The sequence below is a fragment of the Phasianus colchicus genome, chromosome 23, assembly GCF_987193195.1.
Source record: "Phasianus colchicus chromosome 23, bPhaCol1.hap1.1, whole genome shotgun sequence".
Classification (NCBI taxonomy): domain Eukaryota; kingdom Metazoa; phylum Chordata; class Aves; order Galliformes; family Phasianidae; genus Phasianus; species Phasianus colchicus.
Genome location: NC_143458.1, coordinates 2,604,746 through 2,622,806, shown reverse-complemented (window position 1 = coordinate 2,622,806; position 18,061 = coordinate 2,604,746). Strand labels below are relative to the sequence as shown.

Genomic DNA, 18,061 nt, shown 5'->3' with positions numbered 1-18,061 from the left:
GCCCTATTTCATGAGCCATGCCTGGGACAGTGCTTGCTTTCCTTTGGCAGTTGTGAAGGATAATGCCTTTGGAGCTCACTTGTGCCTTATCTTCTGCTTTGTGCTGCATGAGATGCTGAGCAAGTTGTGCTTACACCACCCACTGCTAAGGGGGAAGCCATGAAGCTAGGGCTTCCCCAAACCAGACACAAGCACTGATCCGTATCTGCTGTGCCACACTGCAGCCAAGGAGAGAGCAGGACTGCAGCAACCACACAGCAGGTTCACATGGTTCAGCCTCCATGCCCAAATCCAGGCAGCCCAAAGCAACCCCAGCACTGAAATCCAGTGCTGCAAGCCCAAGTCCCAGCAGCCTCCCAGACACCAGCTGCATTTGGGGCATTAATAAACCCAGCCAAGCAACCTACAGCCGCCCAGCTCTCTGAGCTCTGCACTGCTGGGCCAAGCAAAGGCTGAGGTTTGATATGAATCACGCCGGGATTCCTCAGCAAAGCCCCATTAATGAAACTGCTCAGAGCCATTACAGTTCTTAGCAAGCACTGTAGAGATGAAAGCCTTATTTATGAGTAAGATATATCTGCAGAGGGAGCAATAAACTGCAAAGCAAAGTATGAAGGTTTGCAGCAAATGTAGTAAAGTTTTATACTCCTGGAAACTAGGAATAAAAGATAGAACCATTTAAAACAAAGTGGATGGAAAGGGTTTCCACAGGACTGTAAAACACTCCTACAATAGTTAATTGCAGCACAGAAACCTCAACCAGAAAGAGAGCTGTTTAAATCTGTCAATGAGTAAAGGAGGAAACAAGGGTGAGAGGTAACAAATGCACAGGGCAGGGTGAGTCTTGGGGTTGGGAACCACACAGAGGGTGAGACCCAAACTTGTTGCCAATAGAACCACCAGCTTTTGTGTCTGCAACTCCAGTGATGCTTATGGGAGAAAGCTACAGAACTGCAGTAGCCCCTGTGTGTGTGAAAGCAGAATGGCAGGGGCTGTTTGGAAGCTTACATCTCAGAAAATAAATACATTTTGTCTTTTAAAAATACAGCTGTCTCCTTTCCCCCTTCCCATATCATCAAATAACTCATTTTCAACAAATACTTGCTCCCCTCCTCTAAAATTATCTGAAACTGGAAACATTTGTTTCTGCAGCACTTGCCTTATGCATTTTCCTGCAAATATAACAGAGGAGGACATCTAATTTCATTCCACTTAAAAATTACGTAAAAAAAGAGAAGAGTGCTTCTACTTTAAGGCTCCCAGAACAAGCAGCATCCATGTTATCACCCAGTTATCAGCCCACACTGGAGGTGGGCATCCACTATTGCCATGCCCAGCAGGGATCCCTCTCTCTGACCCCCACTCAGGAACACTCCAATGGCAGCACAGGGAATGCAACTCCATAAAGATGCCATCCACACTCAGAAGCAGCTCTGTGCCACACAACACTGCACCTACCTGCTTCCTGAGGGCGAGGATCCATCTGCAAAGAGGAGGGGGCATCACAGGTGCGTTGTTGCAGGTTTGGCGTTGAAGGGTCTGGATCAGCCCCAGCAGCTGCTGAAGCTCAAGGCAATCCTCAGCTATAGCCTAGATCTGATCCGGCACTCTGCAGGCATAACACTGAGCTAGCTCAGTTCCGAGCTGGCTCTGACATCACAGCAGCAAGACCCAGGTAGAACCCAAACCACCAAACCCAGAGATGCTGCAGCACCCTGCTCCCCAAACACCCTTTATCACCTCCACAGTGCTGCCACACCCAAGGCTGCAGGTGCTCCTTTTGATGCTGATGAACCCAGGATAAAGCACAGCCCTGTCCTATCAGCCTTCTGTTTTTCCCCTCCTTATGCCATTTCTGCAGGAACTTTTTTTTTTTTTTCTTTCCTTCTCAATTTTTCCTCCCTTTAGTGGCAGATATTGTGCATTATCTAGTAAAGTAACCAGAGAAACACATTCCACTCACCACAGCGTAAATATCGAAATGCTGTTTATATCAATCAGAGAAGCACTTAGGTAGAGATGACAATGGAGCCCACAGAGCCCTAATCACATACTTTGATTGAACTAAAAGTACCAGGGAAAATGGAAATCAGATGTCTAGCATTGAGATTTCAATAGAGACGGAAAGCAGGGAGGCAGGAACGCACAGGGAGGCTGCAGACAGTTGCACAGGAGCTGTGCTGGTGAAGGGCACCAGGAATGAGCCAAAGGAGCAGGAACCTGCCTCTGCCAATCACAATCTTTACAGATCTCAGCCCAATATCTTAAAAGATAATAAATCTAAACTCTGGGCAAGTTCACAAGCACGTAGACCTGGCTTTGTTCTCTGAGACCTGCAGCAAGCCTGGGGCTGGCAGGGCAACATTAGTGCTCATCTACATCCTCAGTGCTTTCCTTAGGGGCGCAGCCTGCAGCACCACTGAATTTTCATTTTCAGCATTAGATTTACTGCTGGCATCTTCCCTTTGGTGAGAGTGTTCCCCTTGCAGCCTGGCACACGTACCTGGGGGGATGAGGCAGGGCAGCTGCACCTTGGCATAGCGTGCAGCACTTTCAGTCTTTCCTTGAGCACCCAGAATTGAACAGGAGGCAGAAATCCTCTCCCTTTGGGAACCATTCCTGAGCCCAGGGCCAGGCAGAGGCTGGCTCTGCCCTGCAGCAGCTCAGCCTGAAGCCAGGCCCCAGGACAGCTGCTCTGGCACAGAAATGCTCTGAGCAGCCCCAGAGCAGCTTGGCAGAGCCTAGCTCATAGTGGGGACAAGTACATGTGAGCACCAAGCTAAAGTCTGTGTGCTATAAAAACATGCATATCTTTCTATTCCCACTTCAGATGGCAGGGAAACAACCTTGGTGTCACTGTGATTTATTCTAGTGCACCACAAGCCATGTATGATGGGGGAACACTTACAGTGTGCTGCATGGGTACATCCCAGTGCAAAGAAACTCCAAGGTTCAGGAGGAGACCTTTCAGCCCTGGGCTCCAAGGAGACATGATGATGAGCAGCCCATTTAGTGCACTCATCATCCGAGCTGGCATTATTTTAACACTCGTATCTTTGGCAGTTGGTTTCGCATCAGCAGCTCCGGCCATGCACCCGATATGAGAAGCTGGGTTTATGGAGCAAAGTCACCTCGGGATCCTTTAGCCTGAGGGTTCCCAGGTATGTCTGCATTGCAAAGCCGAACGCCGGCACGGTTTCCGATGGATGCGGCGCGGGGCGATGCTGACACCGCGCGGCCGCAACAGCGAACAGCGAGGAGTGCGGAGATGTGCGGCACCGGGTGCGGGAAGTGACGGCCCCGCGCTGCTCTACGGGAGGGTCGGGTTGGGTGTCAGGACCGATTTGTTCTCTGAAAGAGCTGTCGGGCGTTGAAACAGGCTGCCCAGGGAGAAAGTGGGGTCAACGTTCCTGGATGCGTTCGGGAAATATGGGGATGTGCCACGCAGGGCTGTGGTCAGTGAGCACAGTAGGGCTGGAGTTGGGGAGCTGAGAGGTGTTTTCCAACTTCATACATTGATTCTGAGAAGTGATTCCTCCTCCTTCCTACAGCTGAGAATACAGCACCCCTCTGCCAGGGCTTTGAATGAACCTAAAACTTCCTTATCACAGAATCACAGAATCACAGGGGCATCCACAACCTCTCTGGGCAGCTGTTCCAGCACCTCATCACTCTTATAGTAAAGAATTTCCCCCTGACATCCAACCTAAATCTTCCCTCCCACAACTTAAGACCATTTCCCCTTGTCCTGCTGTTATCTACCCTTTCAAAGAGTTGATTCCCCTCCTGTTTGTAGGCTCCCTTTAGGTACTGAAAGGCTGCAATGAGGTCACCCCGCAGCCTTCTTTTCTCCAGACTTATCATCTTATATGACTTAGCTCTGCTATTAAGATATACTTGTATTGGATGCTCTAACACTGTTTACAAAGCTGTTGGAGTCAGCTATGCTGATTCACACTGTAATGCTTTTTTGCTGTCAATTACTGTAAAGCCATGGACATGCAACATGTTCCCAGGGATTGTCATTAATTGCAGTCATTTGTAAAGGGGACTGTGTGGCTCAGGGGCTGCTGATGAAGTTGCAACAGGAAGTGTGATGGAAGAAATAAAACAGTGGGGGAAAAAGAAAAAAATAGAGAGAGCAACAGAAAACACACAGTCATAGAATGGCCTGGGTTGAAAAGGACCACAATTATCATCCAGTTTCAACCCCCTGCTATATGCAGGGTCACCAACCACCAGACCAGGCTGCCCAGAGCCACATCCAGCCTGGCCTTGAATGCCTCCACACGTAGGGATATTGGTCATGGGGTTATATTGGTCGTGAATGAGAGTGAAATGCAGCAAGTTTATTTGTTAGAGGGGAAAATTGGGTTGAGAAAGAGAAGCTATGAAAGTGATGCAGGTTCTGAGAATGTTCTCACTGGATCTGTACAAAAAGAGGCCCTTCACAAATCTATTCCTGCCAGAACAGTCCGGCATAAAATAAGAGCGATAGCACATGAAGATGCTGAAAGGCTGAAATGAGTCAAAGATTGCGAGTATCGTAAAGGCTTCATGTGACACAACAGGATCAGGGAGGAAATAGAGGGTTTTGTCCACCTCCGCTGGGTTTCCTCTCATTTTCTTGGTAAGAACTGCATAAAAAGCCCCAGAGGAGCTCCTAAGGGCTGTGCTGTAATGTTTGCACCAATGCCAACTTTGCACTGCGCTGGAGAGCTCAGACCCTCTCTGACACTCAGTACTTAATGCTGAGCATAACATAATTGTTTCTATAAAGGCCTTTGTGGCTGTCACAGAGGCGCAGTAAATGCAGGGATCCAGCAGCTGCTGACATGTTCTCTGCAAATAACATGCCCAGGTCTTGTAGTGCGGGTGCCTTTAATCGCTGTTTAACTGTTTGAACATCAGCATCGCTGGAGATTTTTATGGTCTGTTTAAAAAGCACAATGATTCCCTTCATGGGGAAGTTTGTAGCTACAATTACCCTTCTGTTGCAACCTGTCAGGAGTAATTGAAAGTCTTTCCCAGCCAGCAGGCTGGGGCATCCTGCTTGCCTTTTGCTCTCTCTGGCAAAAAGCACAGCACCAGCAGCTGGAGCATCCATGGCAGGTGCTGGTGGAAGCAGTGCAGGCAGTTTCAGGTTGAACATAGCACTGCCAGTGTGAAAGGATGAGAAAGGATGCTGAAAGAGGTGGCAGCCCAGCTTCAGCTCAGTTTATTCAGCTAGTAGCTGTAGCTGCTATTCTTTCTGCTTCTCACCCTCTCTCTGTACGTGTCAGTCACAGGTGTTCAATGGCCCTAATGAAAATTGCACGTAGGGATAAGGTGTGCTGTTACTGTATTAGCTGGTGTGACCCATTCTTTTAGGCTCTCCAGTGAAAGAACTGTCATCTGTGATGGCTTTGTCTGACTGATCTCTCTATCATTTGGTGTAATTACAGGCACCTGTTTTCTGGCAGGATAGCAGGGCGTGGAGAATTTTCAAGCATCCACTTTCAATTGAGCAGCCCCATTACCACAGCAGTGAAAAAAGATTGTCATCTGCACGAAGAAGTCATCGAGGCAGCTGAATAACCCAGGAACGTGTGCAATCAGGCGAGAGGGAAGGCTCTGCCAACGTGCAATCAGCTCTGAGGCTGCACTGCAGACATAGGACAGACAGACTGTGGACTGTCTGACATTGCTAGAACCCTGTGCCTCACGGGAAGGGAAGCTCAGGAATCTGTAGCCAAGAAACAACAACCTGCAACGCAGGCCAGTAAGCAGCCATGCTCCTTTTTCAGCCTGTGAGCTGGGAAGAGGCAATGACATCGCCCAGGAGCAAAAGCAGTGATTTGAAACTGTTTGCTCTTCTTGTGACGCACTGGAACAGGTTGCCCAAGGAGGCTGTGGATGCCCCATCCCTGCAGGCATTCAAGGCCAGGCTGGATGTGGCTCTGGGCAGCCTGGGCTGCTGGTTGGTGACCCTGCACACAGCAGGGGGTTGGAACTGGATGAGCATTTTCAACCCAGGCCGTTCTATGATTCTTAACTGCCAGGCAGTGGAGAGCAAGGTTGCGAACCATGCAAAATTTGAAACAGTTTCCCTTGTAGGGCATTTTTTCCAAGTATGGGCCGTGCAAGACTGCCACAAGCAAACAGGTGTCCATCACCACATCCTGCAGCTCTCAATTTGGTAGGTTGAGCACAGCACAAAGTGCAAAACAGCAGCACCCATTTGGAGATGCCCAACCCACATGTAGAAAGCTAATGATGGTAAAGCTGTCAAACAATTCCAGCCAAACCCAAGGGGACCCAGTAAGGAAAAAACACAGAAGAAAGTAAATGAGGCTCCAGGGAAATTAAGCCAAAGTGGAAGTCCTGGCAGAGTAGGGTAATAATTTCCTTTCTGAATGAGTAACTGTTTAGAATTTAACCAGGCGAACACGATTAAACCAAATGAATATAAATTCTAGGTGCGGTAGTAAGTAATGAACTGAAGAAAATGAACAGGGTCTAATTAACAAGAAAATAGGATATGCCATAATGCATTGAAATCTAATGAAAAATGAAAGTAGAACTTCCCCTTTTGGTATTTTTTTTTCCAGATGGAAAATATCCTTGTTTTACATCTAGCATATTCTAAAATATTCAAGGGATTACAGTTGCTGAGAACTATACTTACCATACAATCAGACAACATGGGAAAAGGGAGCTATTTTGCAATACACTGGAGAAGTACATTACTTGAAAGATCCTTGTCCAGAACTCTGCTCAAACATAAAACCAGAAGTTTCATCTTCACATTAAGTGTAATGCAGCTGCTTAAAGAAGGAATACAAAACAGCCTGCCTGGGTTAGCATCATTACAAGAGGCAGTACTTGGGATGGTAGAGGCTATCAGACAGAGTATTGCAGCAATAAAACAGAATGAAGAAATGAAGTGCTCAGTTCTCCAATCAATGCTGTGGTTTTTTTTTTTTTATTTTATTATTAAAAAAAAAAACACACAACAAACCAACAACTATCCTCCATCCTGGATGCTTGGCTTCACAACAGCTATTTGTAGCCACACTGAAAAGTTCTAAGAAGTTCATCCTACTGCATTGCAGGTGAGCTCTCAAAGTAGTAACCTGTAAAAAGGCTGAGAACATAAGGACAAGACACACAAAGCATCCCATCATAATTTCTCAAACCTGCAAGAATCATGACTCATTCCAAGCTTTCCTGCACGTGGATGCCACCCATTTAGTTAATATAAAAAAATCTGTATCCCAGTTTTTAAACCAGATGTTTGATCAGAACCGTTTGACAATTACTTGAAGGCCATTATATTAGTGTGGAAATGACCTGCTGAACAGCATCATCAATCTTTGTGTTGTAGTCAGCTCAAGTGTGCTCAAGCCACCAGTTGGCAGCTGCTGTCATCAGTGAGGGCACCAGGAGCCTCCCCTACTGCACTGAGCAGCTTCACTGAGTGCACTGCCCACTCCTGAAGCTGCAGCAGGAACTTGCTCATGCAGCTAAGCAACCACTCACGGAACAAGGGCAGGGTCATAGAAGGGCTCAAGGCCCCTCCATCCCCACCTCCTGCTGTGGGCTCATTATCCCCCACCAGCTCAGGCTGCCCGGGGCCCCATCCCACCTGGCCCTGAGTGCCTGCAGGGATGGAGCACCCACAGCTCTCTGGGCAGCAGTGCCAGTGCCTCACTGCCCTGTGAGGAAAAAAATTCTCTCCTTACATCTAACCCAAACCTCTCCTCTTTTAGTTGAAAGCCATTCCTTCCTGCCCTAGCACTATCTGCCTGTGTAAAAAACTCACTCCCCTCCTGCTTAGCAGCTCCTTTGAGGCGCCAGAAGGCCACGACAAGGCCTCTCGATAGCTTCTCCTTCTCCAAGCTAAATAATACTCCTCCCTCAACCTTCCTTCATGAAAAGTGCTTCAGCCCACACCACCAGGCCCCAGCTACCCAGCCCTCGGCGGGACTGTGAGCTCACAACGCGCTGCTCTGCTGCTTCCTGAGAAACAAACGAGCTCGCACCACGCTCCCACAGCCACGCAGCCCTCAGCACGACCCACAACCCCACATCCACCCCCCCACCAGCTACTTCCGCCCGACCCGCCGGAAATAGGCGGTGCGCGCACGCGTCCACCACGTGACCTCGCCTTCTTCGGCGCCTGCGCAGGAGCGAGCGGCGGCCCCGTTGAGCGCGGGCGGCTCGGCCGCGGAATGGGGGGAACGGCCGCCGAGGCGGATCGAACGCTGTTCGTGGGGAACCTGGACCCCAAGGTCACCGAGGAGCTGATCTTCGAGCTGTTCCATCAGGTAGGAGCTGCCGCCCGCCGCGCTTTATACTCGGGCGGGCGGGGCGAGGCCGGGCGGGCGGCCTCCCGGCGCCACAGCGGGGCGGGCCCTGGCTGTGTACGGTGGCTGCGGGCGGACAAACTTCCGCTGAGTGCGGAGCTGCGCCCCCGCGTGGGCTCTGCATCTCACGTGCGGCCGCAGACGTCACCTGGGCGGCCCAAAACAAACAGTGGGATCGAGTGCACCCTCAGCACTTTGCTGGTGACACGGAGCTGAGTGGTGCCACTGACACAATGCAAGGAAGGGATGTCATCTAGAGGAATAGCAGAACAGAGTGGTGAGATGCTGGCACTGCTGCCCAGAGAGCTGTGGGTGCCCCATTCCTGCAGGCACTCACAGCCAGGTGGGATGGGGCCCTGGGCAGCCTGAGCTGGTGGGGGGCAGCCCTGCCCATGGCTGGGGGTTGGGACCAGATGATCTCCAACCTGAGCTATTCTGTGAGTCAGATGTCACCTGGTGCATTGGTGGGATCTCTCCTGCTGCTCCGTTACATGCTGCTTGGTTTAGGTTTTCCTTTCTGGGGAGCTGCTTGATTTGTCTTTCAACATTGCTTTGCTTTATAATTCACAGGCAGGTCCGGTAATTAAAGTTAAGATCCCTAAAGATAAAGATGGTAAACAAAAGCAATTTGCGTTTGTGAGTTTCAAGCATGAAGAATCTGTCCCGTATGGAATGAATCTCCTTAATGGGATCAAGCTGTATGGACGGCCCATCAACATTCAGTTCCGCTCAGGTACGCAGAAGCATTCAGTAACCCTGTTACTAGATGGAAAGAAAACTGCTACCTCCTTCCTTCCCCCAGATCTGGCAGAGTTACAGTTATTGGCTTATACCAGCTGTTGCATGTGCTTCTGTCACAGTGTTGCTCTCCTGCTCCCTGGTGATGCTGCAGAGCAGTGCTGTCACATAGGGTTGTGCTTTTATCCTTGTGCTTTGGCAGGGGCCAGTCTGCCACTTTGGGGCATGGGCAGTGTCCAAGCTGAGGCTTTTCTTTGATTTTGTTTGATTATTTTCTGTACCCTTGAAGGCCCTTCTGAATTATCATGCTAGTGCTAAACTCTGCATCTGACTCCAGTAAAGAGAGGCATGTTGGCCAGACCTTCACAGCCTGGTTGCAGCTTCCCCACCTTTAAGGCGTGCATTAAGGCAGCTTACGGTATCTTGTTTTGGAAGCTGGGTTATGTACTTTTGCAGATTGCTGATGATACTTGAGAGCTAATTAATCCTGTGGAAATAGTTAGCATCTTACAAGTTCGTTTCATATCCAAGTTGCTCCAACCTGTGTTTGCGGATCTCATGTTTCTCCTCAGGGAGCAGCCACGCATCTCAGGACAGTAATTCATCGTGTTTACCACACGGAGCAGCCAGCCTGGGCCCATCTGGCACACCACATCCAGCCAGCAGGTATGAGGCTGCACCAGAAGTACACATGCGTTGTTGAAGCTGGAAAACGTATTCACACGTTTAGCTTTCCTGAGTCTCATTGCAAGCACAATTCAGCCTTTCTTCCCTATGGATTAAGACTTGAATTATTGTTACCCTCAATACTCTACATTCTTGGTACCTAAAAACCTAATGCAAAAAAGAACAGCATCATCTTGAACGTGTTTTTTTCAGAAGATCTGTTTCATCAGTGCTTTTGGCCCAAGTGACATTTCTTATTAAAAGGTCTTTTCATACAAGCATAGAAAAGATCTTGTGATGTGAAGCAAGTGCTGCCTCATACCCCATGCAAGCCTGTCTGCACTAGTTTCTCACAGTGGTAGTGAGTTAACAGTAATGCTTATCTATTTTTCTTATAGCAACATGAGTACACAGCTAATGCCCCTTAGACTGGCCATAGTCTCATGTTAGAAACATTTAAGACTAACTTTCCTAATCTTTTTTTCTGCAGACACGACAGGAATACAGATGGTATGTTACCAGCAGGGTTCTCATCTATGCAGAGGTCTTTGCCATCTCATGACAACCTTCAGAGACAAGCAGGGGTAAGCTGTGCCCTTCTGTTTGTGGTGTCTTAACTCTGCAGTCACTCACAGCTGATGGATGATGACATGCAAAGGAGTTGTTGCCGATTTTCAGTACTTAGATGTTTCCTATAATTATTGTATCAAATCACAGGAACACATTTTTGGAGTGTTCAACTGACAATTGCAGAAGATAGATGGTTCCTTCTACTGAGCGTTTTAACGCTGGGGCAGTCTTTGGGCTTTACAAGTTGAGCTGTACATAAAGCAATCAGTAGCAGCCAGTCTGTGTTCAGTCTCCTTTTGTTGGTGCATTTCCATTTTCCTTTGCATTTGCAGCTTGATTAATGTCAAACTTAGAGGCTGACAGAGGAGTATGAAATGTGCCATAGAATAATTTGAGCACTCTGCCAGCAGGAAAGAGCATATTGAATCTACCAGGCCTTTTTCCTTCTGTTTTTCAGATGCACGGTGCTGTGTGGCAACAGTCTCAGCCTGGCTTTGCTGTGCCTGGGTACCAGCATGGCCACTCCCTTGGTCACCCATCAGCCTCCCACATGCTGCGGCGTCCGGACATTGCAGTGCTGCGCAAAAGCAGGATGGGCTCCCACCCGTACTACCCAGACAGCAGGCATTTGGGCCGAGAACAGCGTGCAGGGGACCGGGGGCCTGATTATGGCAGGGGTAAAAGGGATGGCTATGAAGACAGAGGGCACATCTCTGAGCACCATTACCGGGGGAGCAGAGATGAGCCGTTCTACGACGATAGGAATCGCAGCGCATGGAGCCACGATTACGACAGCAGGAGGGAGAACTACAGAGAGGGCAGCTGGCGCTTGACGCGACACTGACACGTGCAGTGGGCTTTAAAGAACTTTATGCAAAAGAAAGATAAATCAAAGTTCCCTTTTAATGTTTGTAAATCTAGTGACGTCGTAAATCCTCCAAACCTAGCAGCTTGATTTTAAACGTGTGAACTCTACACCTCAGGGCTTTATGCGAGAAAACAAATGTGCCACGGTTTCAGAGAAAGCATCGTGTATTATAAAGAGTCTGTGTATTTTTGTAGTGCAGCTGAGGGAGGCACTCTCTGTTCCAGGTGTAGCTGCACATCTTTTTAAACAGATTTTAAGTGGTACGATGCTTTGTGGCATCTCAAGCGTGTTTTGATACAGAAATGATTCCTTTTGTATACCCCTCGTCTCGGAGAAGAATCCTACTAAGTCTCCCTGTGGATAAACCAAACTCCTTTTAACGCTGTGTCAGTCTGCTTTCGTTCAAACTCACCCGCGTTTTATCCTTTGAGGGTGTAATTCCTTGACGAAAAGCCCCCGCGGTGGCTGGGAAGCGGAGCCGGGTTGGTTTAACTGCAGCCGCGCAGGAACCAGCTGCATCCTCACGCAGTTCTCTAAGGATAGAAGCAAACGAGATTTTAAGCCGGCCCATAACGTCCTCGCCGTGCCCCGAGGGCGGTTCCACGTCGCGCCCCGCCCGCCGCTCCCGGCGCTCCCCGCGGCCCGAACTACACCTCCCAGCAGCCCCCGCGCTCTCCCCCCGCTCTCGCCCTGGGGCCGCCGCCGCGGGGCATGCCGGGAAATGTAGTGCGGCGGCGGCGCTTTGCGGCCTGGCCGCGATGCTCGGCGGCAGCCGCGGTGGCCTCGGTCGCCTGCGGAGCTGCGCCGGGCGGCTGTGGCGGGGCCGGCGGCTGGCGGCGGCCATGGCCGGAGGCGGCGGCATGGGGCAGCGAATGGTCTGGGTGGACCTGGAGGTGCGGGGTGTGCCGGGGTACGGGGTGGAGGGGTCGAGGGGAGGGCGGCGGGGCGGCCCGCGGACGGGGGGGAGGCCGCGATGACGGTGCCGCTCCGCTGTGTGGCAGATGACGGGCCTGGATGTGGAGAAGGACCAGATCCTGGAGATGGCCTGCCTCATCACCGACTCCGACCTCAACGTGCTGGCCGAGGTGAGCGCGGCCGGGTCCGGGGAGCCTCAGCACCCCCAGGGCGGCGATCCTCGGGATGGGGTCCGCTGACCGTCGCCGTTTTCCTCCCCGCAGGGCCCCAATCTGATCATCAAACAGCCCGACGAGCTGCTGGACGGCATGTCCGAGTGGTGCAAGGAGCACCACGGCAAGGTACGGCCCGGAGAACGGCGCAGGTCGGAGTTACGGCTCGCAGTGATCTCAGCTGCAAAGGGATGAGAGCTGTTCTGAGCCCGAGGGCCGTGCTGTAAGGCTGTTCCCGCAGTCCCACGTGTCATCCAGGGCAACCTGCAGCCCGTCTTTGTGTGTCTGTAACACTGGGGCTGCGCGGTTGTGGGGTTGGTATCCGGGCTTATTGCTAAAGAAGGGGACGGGATCTCTGACAGGGTGTGTTGTGGCGGGACAAAAGGAAATGGTTTCTAATTTGAAGGAGGGGAGATTTAGGTTGGAGATGAGGAAGAAGGTTTGGCACTGAGGGCGGTGAGGCACTGGCACAGGTTGCCCAGAGAGGCGGTGGTGCCCCGTCCCTGCAGACAGCCAAGGTCAGGCTGGAGGGGCTGTGAGCACTGCTGGAGCTGTGGGTGTCCCTGTGCACTGCAGGGAGGCACCAGGCGGCCTTTGAGCTCCCTTCCAACCCCAATCATCCTACAATTATAAGTCTGAATAGTGCTCAAAGCTGCTTTCTAACTTGAGAATCATCAGCAAAGGGCAACAGGCAGCGAATGGATCCGGGAGAGGGACAGAGCAACAGCACACAGGAAGTTGCCGACAGGGTGAGATAAACCTGGATGGCTCTATGAATAGGATCCAGCACTCTGATACCCGTTGCTAATTGCCACATTCAAAGCATTGTGCCCCTCAGCATGAGATTAAGAAGTTGGATTCAGTTCCCTGGAACTCCTCAGCCAGCCCCTCCTGTCTGCATGGCATGAAATAAGCACAGAACAGCTCTTAAAGAGAAGAGCAAGACCTGCTGTAAAGCCCCAGCTAACAGTAGCTACAAAGTTGGCAAAGAATAGTCCAGAGTTGGCAAAAAGCAAACTTATCAGTGAAAATTAAGGCACTTGCAGAACTAAACAGACTGATTTACTGCATTTTTGCCTGTCCCCCTCAGCATTGCAAACCTAGTTTTTTTTTTTTTTTTTCCACTGAAAACTTAACTTTTGCAAGAATAGATTATTTTTTAGTTCTTTTAGTCACCAAGGAAAACTTCCTCCTTGCCTTTAGCAAGAAAGTGAATGGATTTTCAAATCCTTGATTACAAATTTAAATTCAAGGCAGTTTTCAATTAAGTGCTGAAGTTTTAAGACACTCACAACCCCTCCCTCCTCCCCCCTTTAGCATCTTACTCTCCCTAGGAAGGATTAGCAAGGGTTTGGAAAATGAATATTAATTTACTGTGATGGGAGCTTTTCCCCTTCTGCAGTTGAGGACAGAAACTCAACTTCAGCTCACAAGTGAATTGAAGATGGTAGCGTACGTTATCGCTGCTCCTGAGGAGCTACTTATTTTTAATTGACTAAGAAAAGAGAAGCAATTAGAATATAGATGAAAATGCAGCCACATAATGAATTTTTTAACCACCACTTGGATCTGTCAAGTAGATTTTTGCGGCACAGTCACGGAAATATATAGCATAGCCAGATGGAAATAAATCACTGAGAACACTTAGAGCAGATTTGACATTTAACTATTGGGAAAAAAAAAAAAGAAGAAGCAAGGAGCTTTTCTGATTTATAGGAATCTTGATAAACACTTAAGCCAGGATTCTGATTATTTCTGTTTATTTATACATACTACTCTATGCTGGGAAGGCGAATGCCTCTCGTTAGACAGAAATATAATACTCTCCTGGATCATGTACATGCAGGTGTGTAAATGAGGCTTCCATAATGGCTCAGTAATTGAGAGTAACACCCCAGAAAGTTCAGCAACAGAGAGGAAACTCAGAGGAATGTCACTGTCGTTAGAAATGTTCGGTGGTCACCTTCACTTGTGATGGTTTGCACGTCTTGAAGAGGTGCCCTAAAGATATCCAGAGTGAACAAAGGCAGTTGGATCTGCCAGGATATTATCAAACACGAAGTGAATTTGTTCTCTTACCTCATCCAGGCGTGCTGGGGAGCAAGCAGTGCATGTCTGCCTGATCTTTTGCTGCTGAGCATTTCTAGAAATATCTTTGAAGATAATGTCTATCTCGTTTCTGACGGATGGCTCTTTCTTACAGTCTGGCCTTACTAAGGCTGTGAAGGAGAGTAAAATTTCATTGCAGCAGGCGGAGTATGAGTTTCTGTCCTTTGTACGACAACAGACACCCCCTGGTCTCTGTCCTCTTGCAGGTAAAATGGGTTCTTTCTTAATAATAGTAATAATGTCATCCCTCCTGCAGTTCCCAGCTGGATGCTGAAAGGCTGGTTGATGCACATGGCAGGGATGCTTTAGTTTTTTGCGCAGAGATCTAGCATGCAAATCAAAATCTGCAAGTGGAGAAAGGTTTAGTAATGGCATCATCTATTCCATTGATTCCCTAAAGCAGGTATCGCTCGTCGTTGCCTCAGGAAGCTGAAAGTTCTTTTGAGCATTAATGATTCATTGTACAGTTATAATTGGAAAGGGCAACTTAACGTCTGATAGCAATCGGTGACTGTAAAAATCTGAACTGTAAACTGAACAGCATCTTTCCTTCAAACAGAGCATCAAACATGAACCTTCCAATTGTCCTATTACCTGGCACTGCGCTCGGGACATTTACATACGGCCTTGGGATTATGGCTAAGTGAAATTAATACCGATGCCTCTTTGCACTCGGTGGAAAACCCGATTCTTGTGTAATGCTTTGATACTTATCTGTGCGACAGAAATTGTAGTAACTGAAGAATTAATATAGGGATTATGTATTTAAACCATGTGTGATCCTGAAATGAGAATCTGACAAACCTTTACAATCATATTTGCTAGAAAATGAGATATATGAGCTGCTTGTGAATAGCTTTTCATACCCTATGATCTTTCCCAAGCTTGCTCAGCCTGTTTCTAGTTTAGATGCTCATAGTAGCTTTGCAATGCCTTTGAAGAAATGTCTTGTTCTGTGTCTTTGTAGGTAACTCTGTTCATGCAGATAAGAAGTTTCTTGACAAGTACATGCCTCAGTTCATGCGGCATCTTCATTACAGGATCATTGATGTGAGCACCGTCAAAGAACTTTGCAGGTAAATATTCTCCAAATTGAATATCTCTATAAAAGATAATCTAGGGAAGCCTGTTACGTGGCACTGACATGCACCTTTTTAAAACAAGGCTGAAGGCTGCTGGCAGACAGCTGTGCACGGCCATCTCGTTCTTTCATATCTTCCTCTCTTCTGTTCAGGCTGAAGGACAGAACGAGCCACAAAGAACTGAGAGAGCGGTGTCCTCTGGCGTTTGTAGCACTTGGGTTCACAGGATTGTGCCTTCTCTGTGTGCCAGTTTAACTGAACTTCTTTCACCAATTGTAACAAACCCAAAGCAGCCACTGGGCATGTTACTGAATCCCAGTTTCCTTTTAAAATGGGGTTTCTTTCCACTTACAGACGCTGGTATCCAGAAGAATATGAATTTGCACCAAAGAAAGCAGCTTCTCACAGGTGAGGTTCCTACTTTTATCTCTAACAAAGCACAGCTTGTCACGCAGGAACCATGCGCCTCATGGGCAGAATGTGGAGCTGTGTGCTTCCTTTGATTTCCAGTCATGTTTGTTCTAATGAAAAAGACAGCAGAGGTGGTACGACTGTGCACCCTGTCACATAGTTTGTATTCTCCAGCCAAAAGCTTGGGTAGCGTAAGGAAAGGAATTACAAAAATACAGGGAATCAAAAACGTCCTTATCTGTTCTCATTCCATGTGTTTACTATTCAAGCCACAATGCTTGTTTGGCAATGTAGATACATCTATCACTTCTTAAGCATCACAGTGAGAAACCACATGAAAAAGCTAGCTGAACAGGGCTCCTTTTCTGTCCTTGAATTGGGCAAAAGTTGTTCATAGATACTCTAAAATTGGAAGACTGCACATAGGGAGATAAGAGTTCTGTTCCTGGCTATTTCCTGAGTTTGTAATATGTCAGAGAGCTTGTTCTCCTTTCTGTGAAAAGGTTTCATTTTGAGTTACGCTCCTGCCAGCATCTGAGGCGTCCTTAAAGGATGGGCTTGCTTTGAGGTTTTTGAAGGAAATATGCTATGTAGTATTAACACATAACTTCTAGAATGCTACATTTGCTAATATTGCGAGCTCTTCTGAATAGAGGAGATCGTGGGTCTTGAGTAAAACTTGGGATCCATAGGCTTTGTTAAGTCCATATGCACAATGAGTGTATCCATTTTGCTCTTTCATCTGCTCAGACTAAATTTGCACACCCATGCACTAGAACACCTATGCTGGGCTTTTTGTAGGTGTTATTTGGTACCTACAGCTCTGACTTTCCTAAACTGCAATGAAAGGAAGTAGCTGCATCTTCACCTCTTTGTTTTGATGTGGCTTTGCTAGGCAGGAGAGCAGGCTCTGGTATAAAAAGAGAAGGAGTGATGATTGTAGAGATGGTGGATGTCACAGGCAGGTGTGCTGCACAATGAAAACCTGCAGTAAGATCACTAGTACTGTACAGATCTCACAGTCAGAGCAGGCAGAGCACAGTAAGAAAAGGCACTGGGTCCAAACAAGTCAGTCACCTGTGCTGATGGAGAAAGCAGATGAGTGGCCAAAGCAGGAGCTGCAAACAGGTCTCTTGAGCCCTCGTCTCTTTGTCGTCTTGGATCGATGGTGAATTGCTTTTAATAGTTGAAGCTGTAGAACCTGCTGGCTTTTGAGAGCTTCCATGTCCCACAGTGACACAAACTAATAAGCTGTATGTTACTCTCTGGTATGTCAGCCTTGGTAGACTTTTATTGCTTTCCAAGTACCTAAGAATAGCGAGGCTTGTGTTTATTTCTGACAGATTTGTGATCCATGCATGTCAGAGTTTTATTTCTTTATTTCTTGCCTGGAATTTTTTAGAAGCATTAGAATCTAGATGTAGCTGGAGACGTGTGCAGGCATTTTGAAACTCTCCTTAATTCCCTTTCAGAGCGCTTGATGACATCAGGGAAAGCATCAAAGAACTTCAGTTCTACAGAGATAGCATCTTCAAGAGGAAAACGGATGAAAAGAAAAGGAAACTAATAGAGAATGGAGAAAGTGATAAAACTGCCAGCTGATTGCTCACCTTACCAAGCCATCCCACAGCATATACTAGATGAATCTCCAGGTTCTTTTCTGTTTGCCAGTCTTTTGAGATGCTGCACCCTTATGTTACTTTGTTTCTTAACAGTTGATCAAATGCAGATGGAAGTCCAAGTCACTGCTTCTTTTCTGTTTGAGTAAGAAATCTACACACTCAAATCTCAACAGCTTCTTTGTTTATACGTAATAGGTAAAATCTGCTGTTTGATATTCCTCTTCCTCTGGTTTTAGATGCAGTCTTTCACTACACAATAAAAACAGTTCTGTTGAAGGATGATATTTTCATGCAGTCTTTCTTTTATGTTAGATGTATGTTCTTAAAGTACTCTGCTTTATAACAGAACTGCAGTATACTTCCCAATACTTAATGGCAATGTACAAATCACGTGGCAAGGTGGGTCACTGCGTGTAGCAGGGACAATAGCATCCCAAAATGCAGAGACACGAGCATCGAGACTGAAGGAAAAAAATCTATTGCTGATTATTGGGCAAAACCACAAAAGTAATTGAATCTT

At 47.9% G+C, this 18,061-nt stretch overlaps 3 protein-coding genes across 4 annotated transcripts in view; 2 read left to right on the top strand and 1 right to left on the bottom strand.

Annotated features, from left to right (window-relative positions):
* Window positions 1-1,547, bottom strand: part of ZBTB16 (zinc finger and BTB domain containing 16) — an 88,019-nt gene extending 86,472 nt beyond the window's left edge. The window contains exon 1 of one of the 2 annotated variants that reach the window (XM_031599863.2): window positions 1,459-1,547. The gene's annotated coding sequence lies outside the window, so the exon portion shown is untranslated. The remainder of the gene's footprint in view (window positions 1-1,458) is intronic. The other variant, XM_031599865.2, reaches the window with a different exon arrangement.
* Window positions 1,548-8,111: 6,564 nt separating this feature from the next.
* RBM7 (RNA binding motif protein 7) lies at window positions 8,112-11,587 on the top strand. The gene is made up of 5 exons (XM_031599866.2): window positions 8,112-8,309; window positions 8,919-9,081; window positions 9,659-9,752; window positions 10,243-10,336; window positions 10,780-11,587. The coding sequence occupies exons 1-5, from the start codon at window positions 8,214-8,216 to the stop codon at window positions 11,164-11,166; spliced, it is 834 nt and encodes a 277-aa protein (XP_031455726.2). The 5' UTR covers window positions 8,112-8,213; the 3' UTR covers window positions 11,167-11,587.
* A 335-nt stretch (window positions 11,588-11,922) lies between these two features.
* Window positions 11,923-17,821, top strand: REXO2 (RNA exonuclease 2). Its single transcript, XM_031599867.2, has 7 exons — window positions 11,923-12,083; window positions 12,192-12,275; window positions 12,369-12,446; window positions 14,521-14,632; window positions 15,394-15,502; window positions 15,863-15,916; window positions 17,392-17,821. Exons 1-7 carry the CDS (start codon window positions 11,949-11,951, stop codon window positions 17,519-17,521), a joined length of 702 nt encoding a protein of 233 aa, XP_031455727.1. The 5' UTR covers window positions 11,923-11,948; the 3' UTR covers window positions 17,522-17,821.
* Window positions 17,822-18,061: the final 240 nt, after the last annotated feature.

What these genes read in the sequence shown, in the direction of transcription:
- RBM7 (XM_031599866.2), top strand. Translation starts at nt 8,214, where the DNA reads ATGGGGGGAACGGCCGCCGAGGCGGATCGAACGCTGTTCGTGGGGAAC. An exon ending in ACACCACATCCAGCCAGCAG is followed by an intron (nt 9,753 to 10,242) that starts GTATGAGGCTGC and finishes TTTTTTCTGCAG; the next exon opens with ACACGACAGGAATACAGATG. An exon ending in ACCTTCAGAGACAAGCAGGG is followed by an intron (nt 10,337 to 10,779) that starts GTAAGCTGTGCC and finishes TCTGTTTTTCAG; the next exon opens with ATGCACGGTGCTGTGTGGCA.
- REXO2 (XM_031599867.2), top strand. Translation starts at nt 11,949, where the DNA reads ATGCTCGGCGGCAGCCGCGGTGGCCTCGGTCGCCTGCGGAGCTGCGCC. An exon ending in ACCTCAACGTGCTGGCCGAG is followed by an intron (nt 12,276 to 12,368) that starts GTGAGCGCGGCC and finishes TCCTCCCCGCAG; the next exon opens with GGCCCCAATCTGATCATCAA. An exon ending in AAGAAAGCAGCTTCTCACAG is followed by an intron (nt 15,917 to 17,391) that starts GTGAGGTTCCTA and finishes ATTCCCTTTCAG; the next exon opens with AGCGCTTGATGACATCAGGG.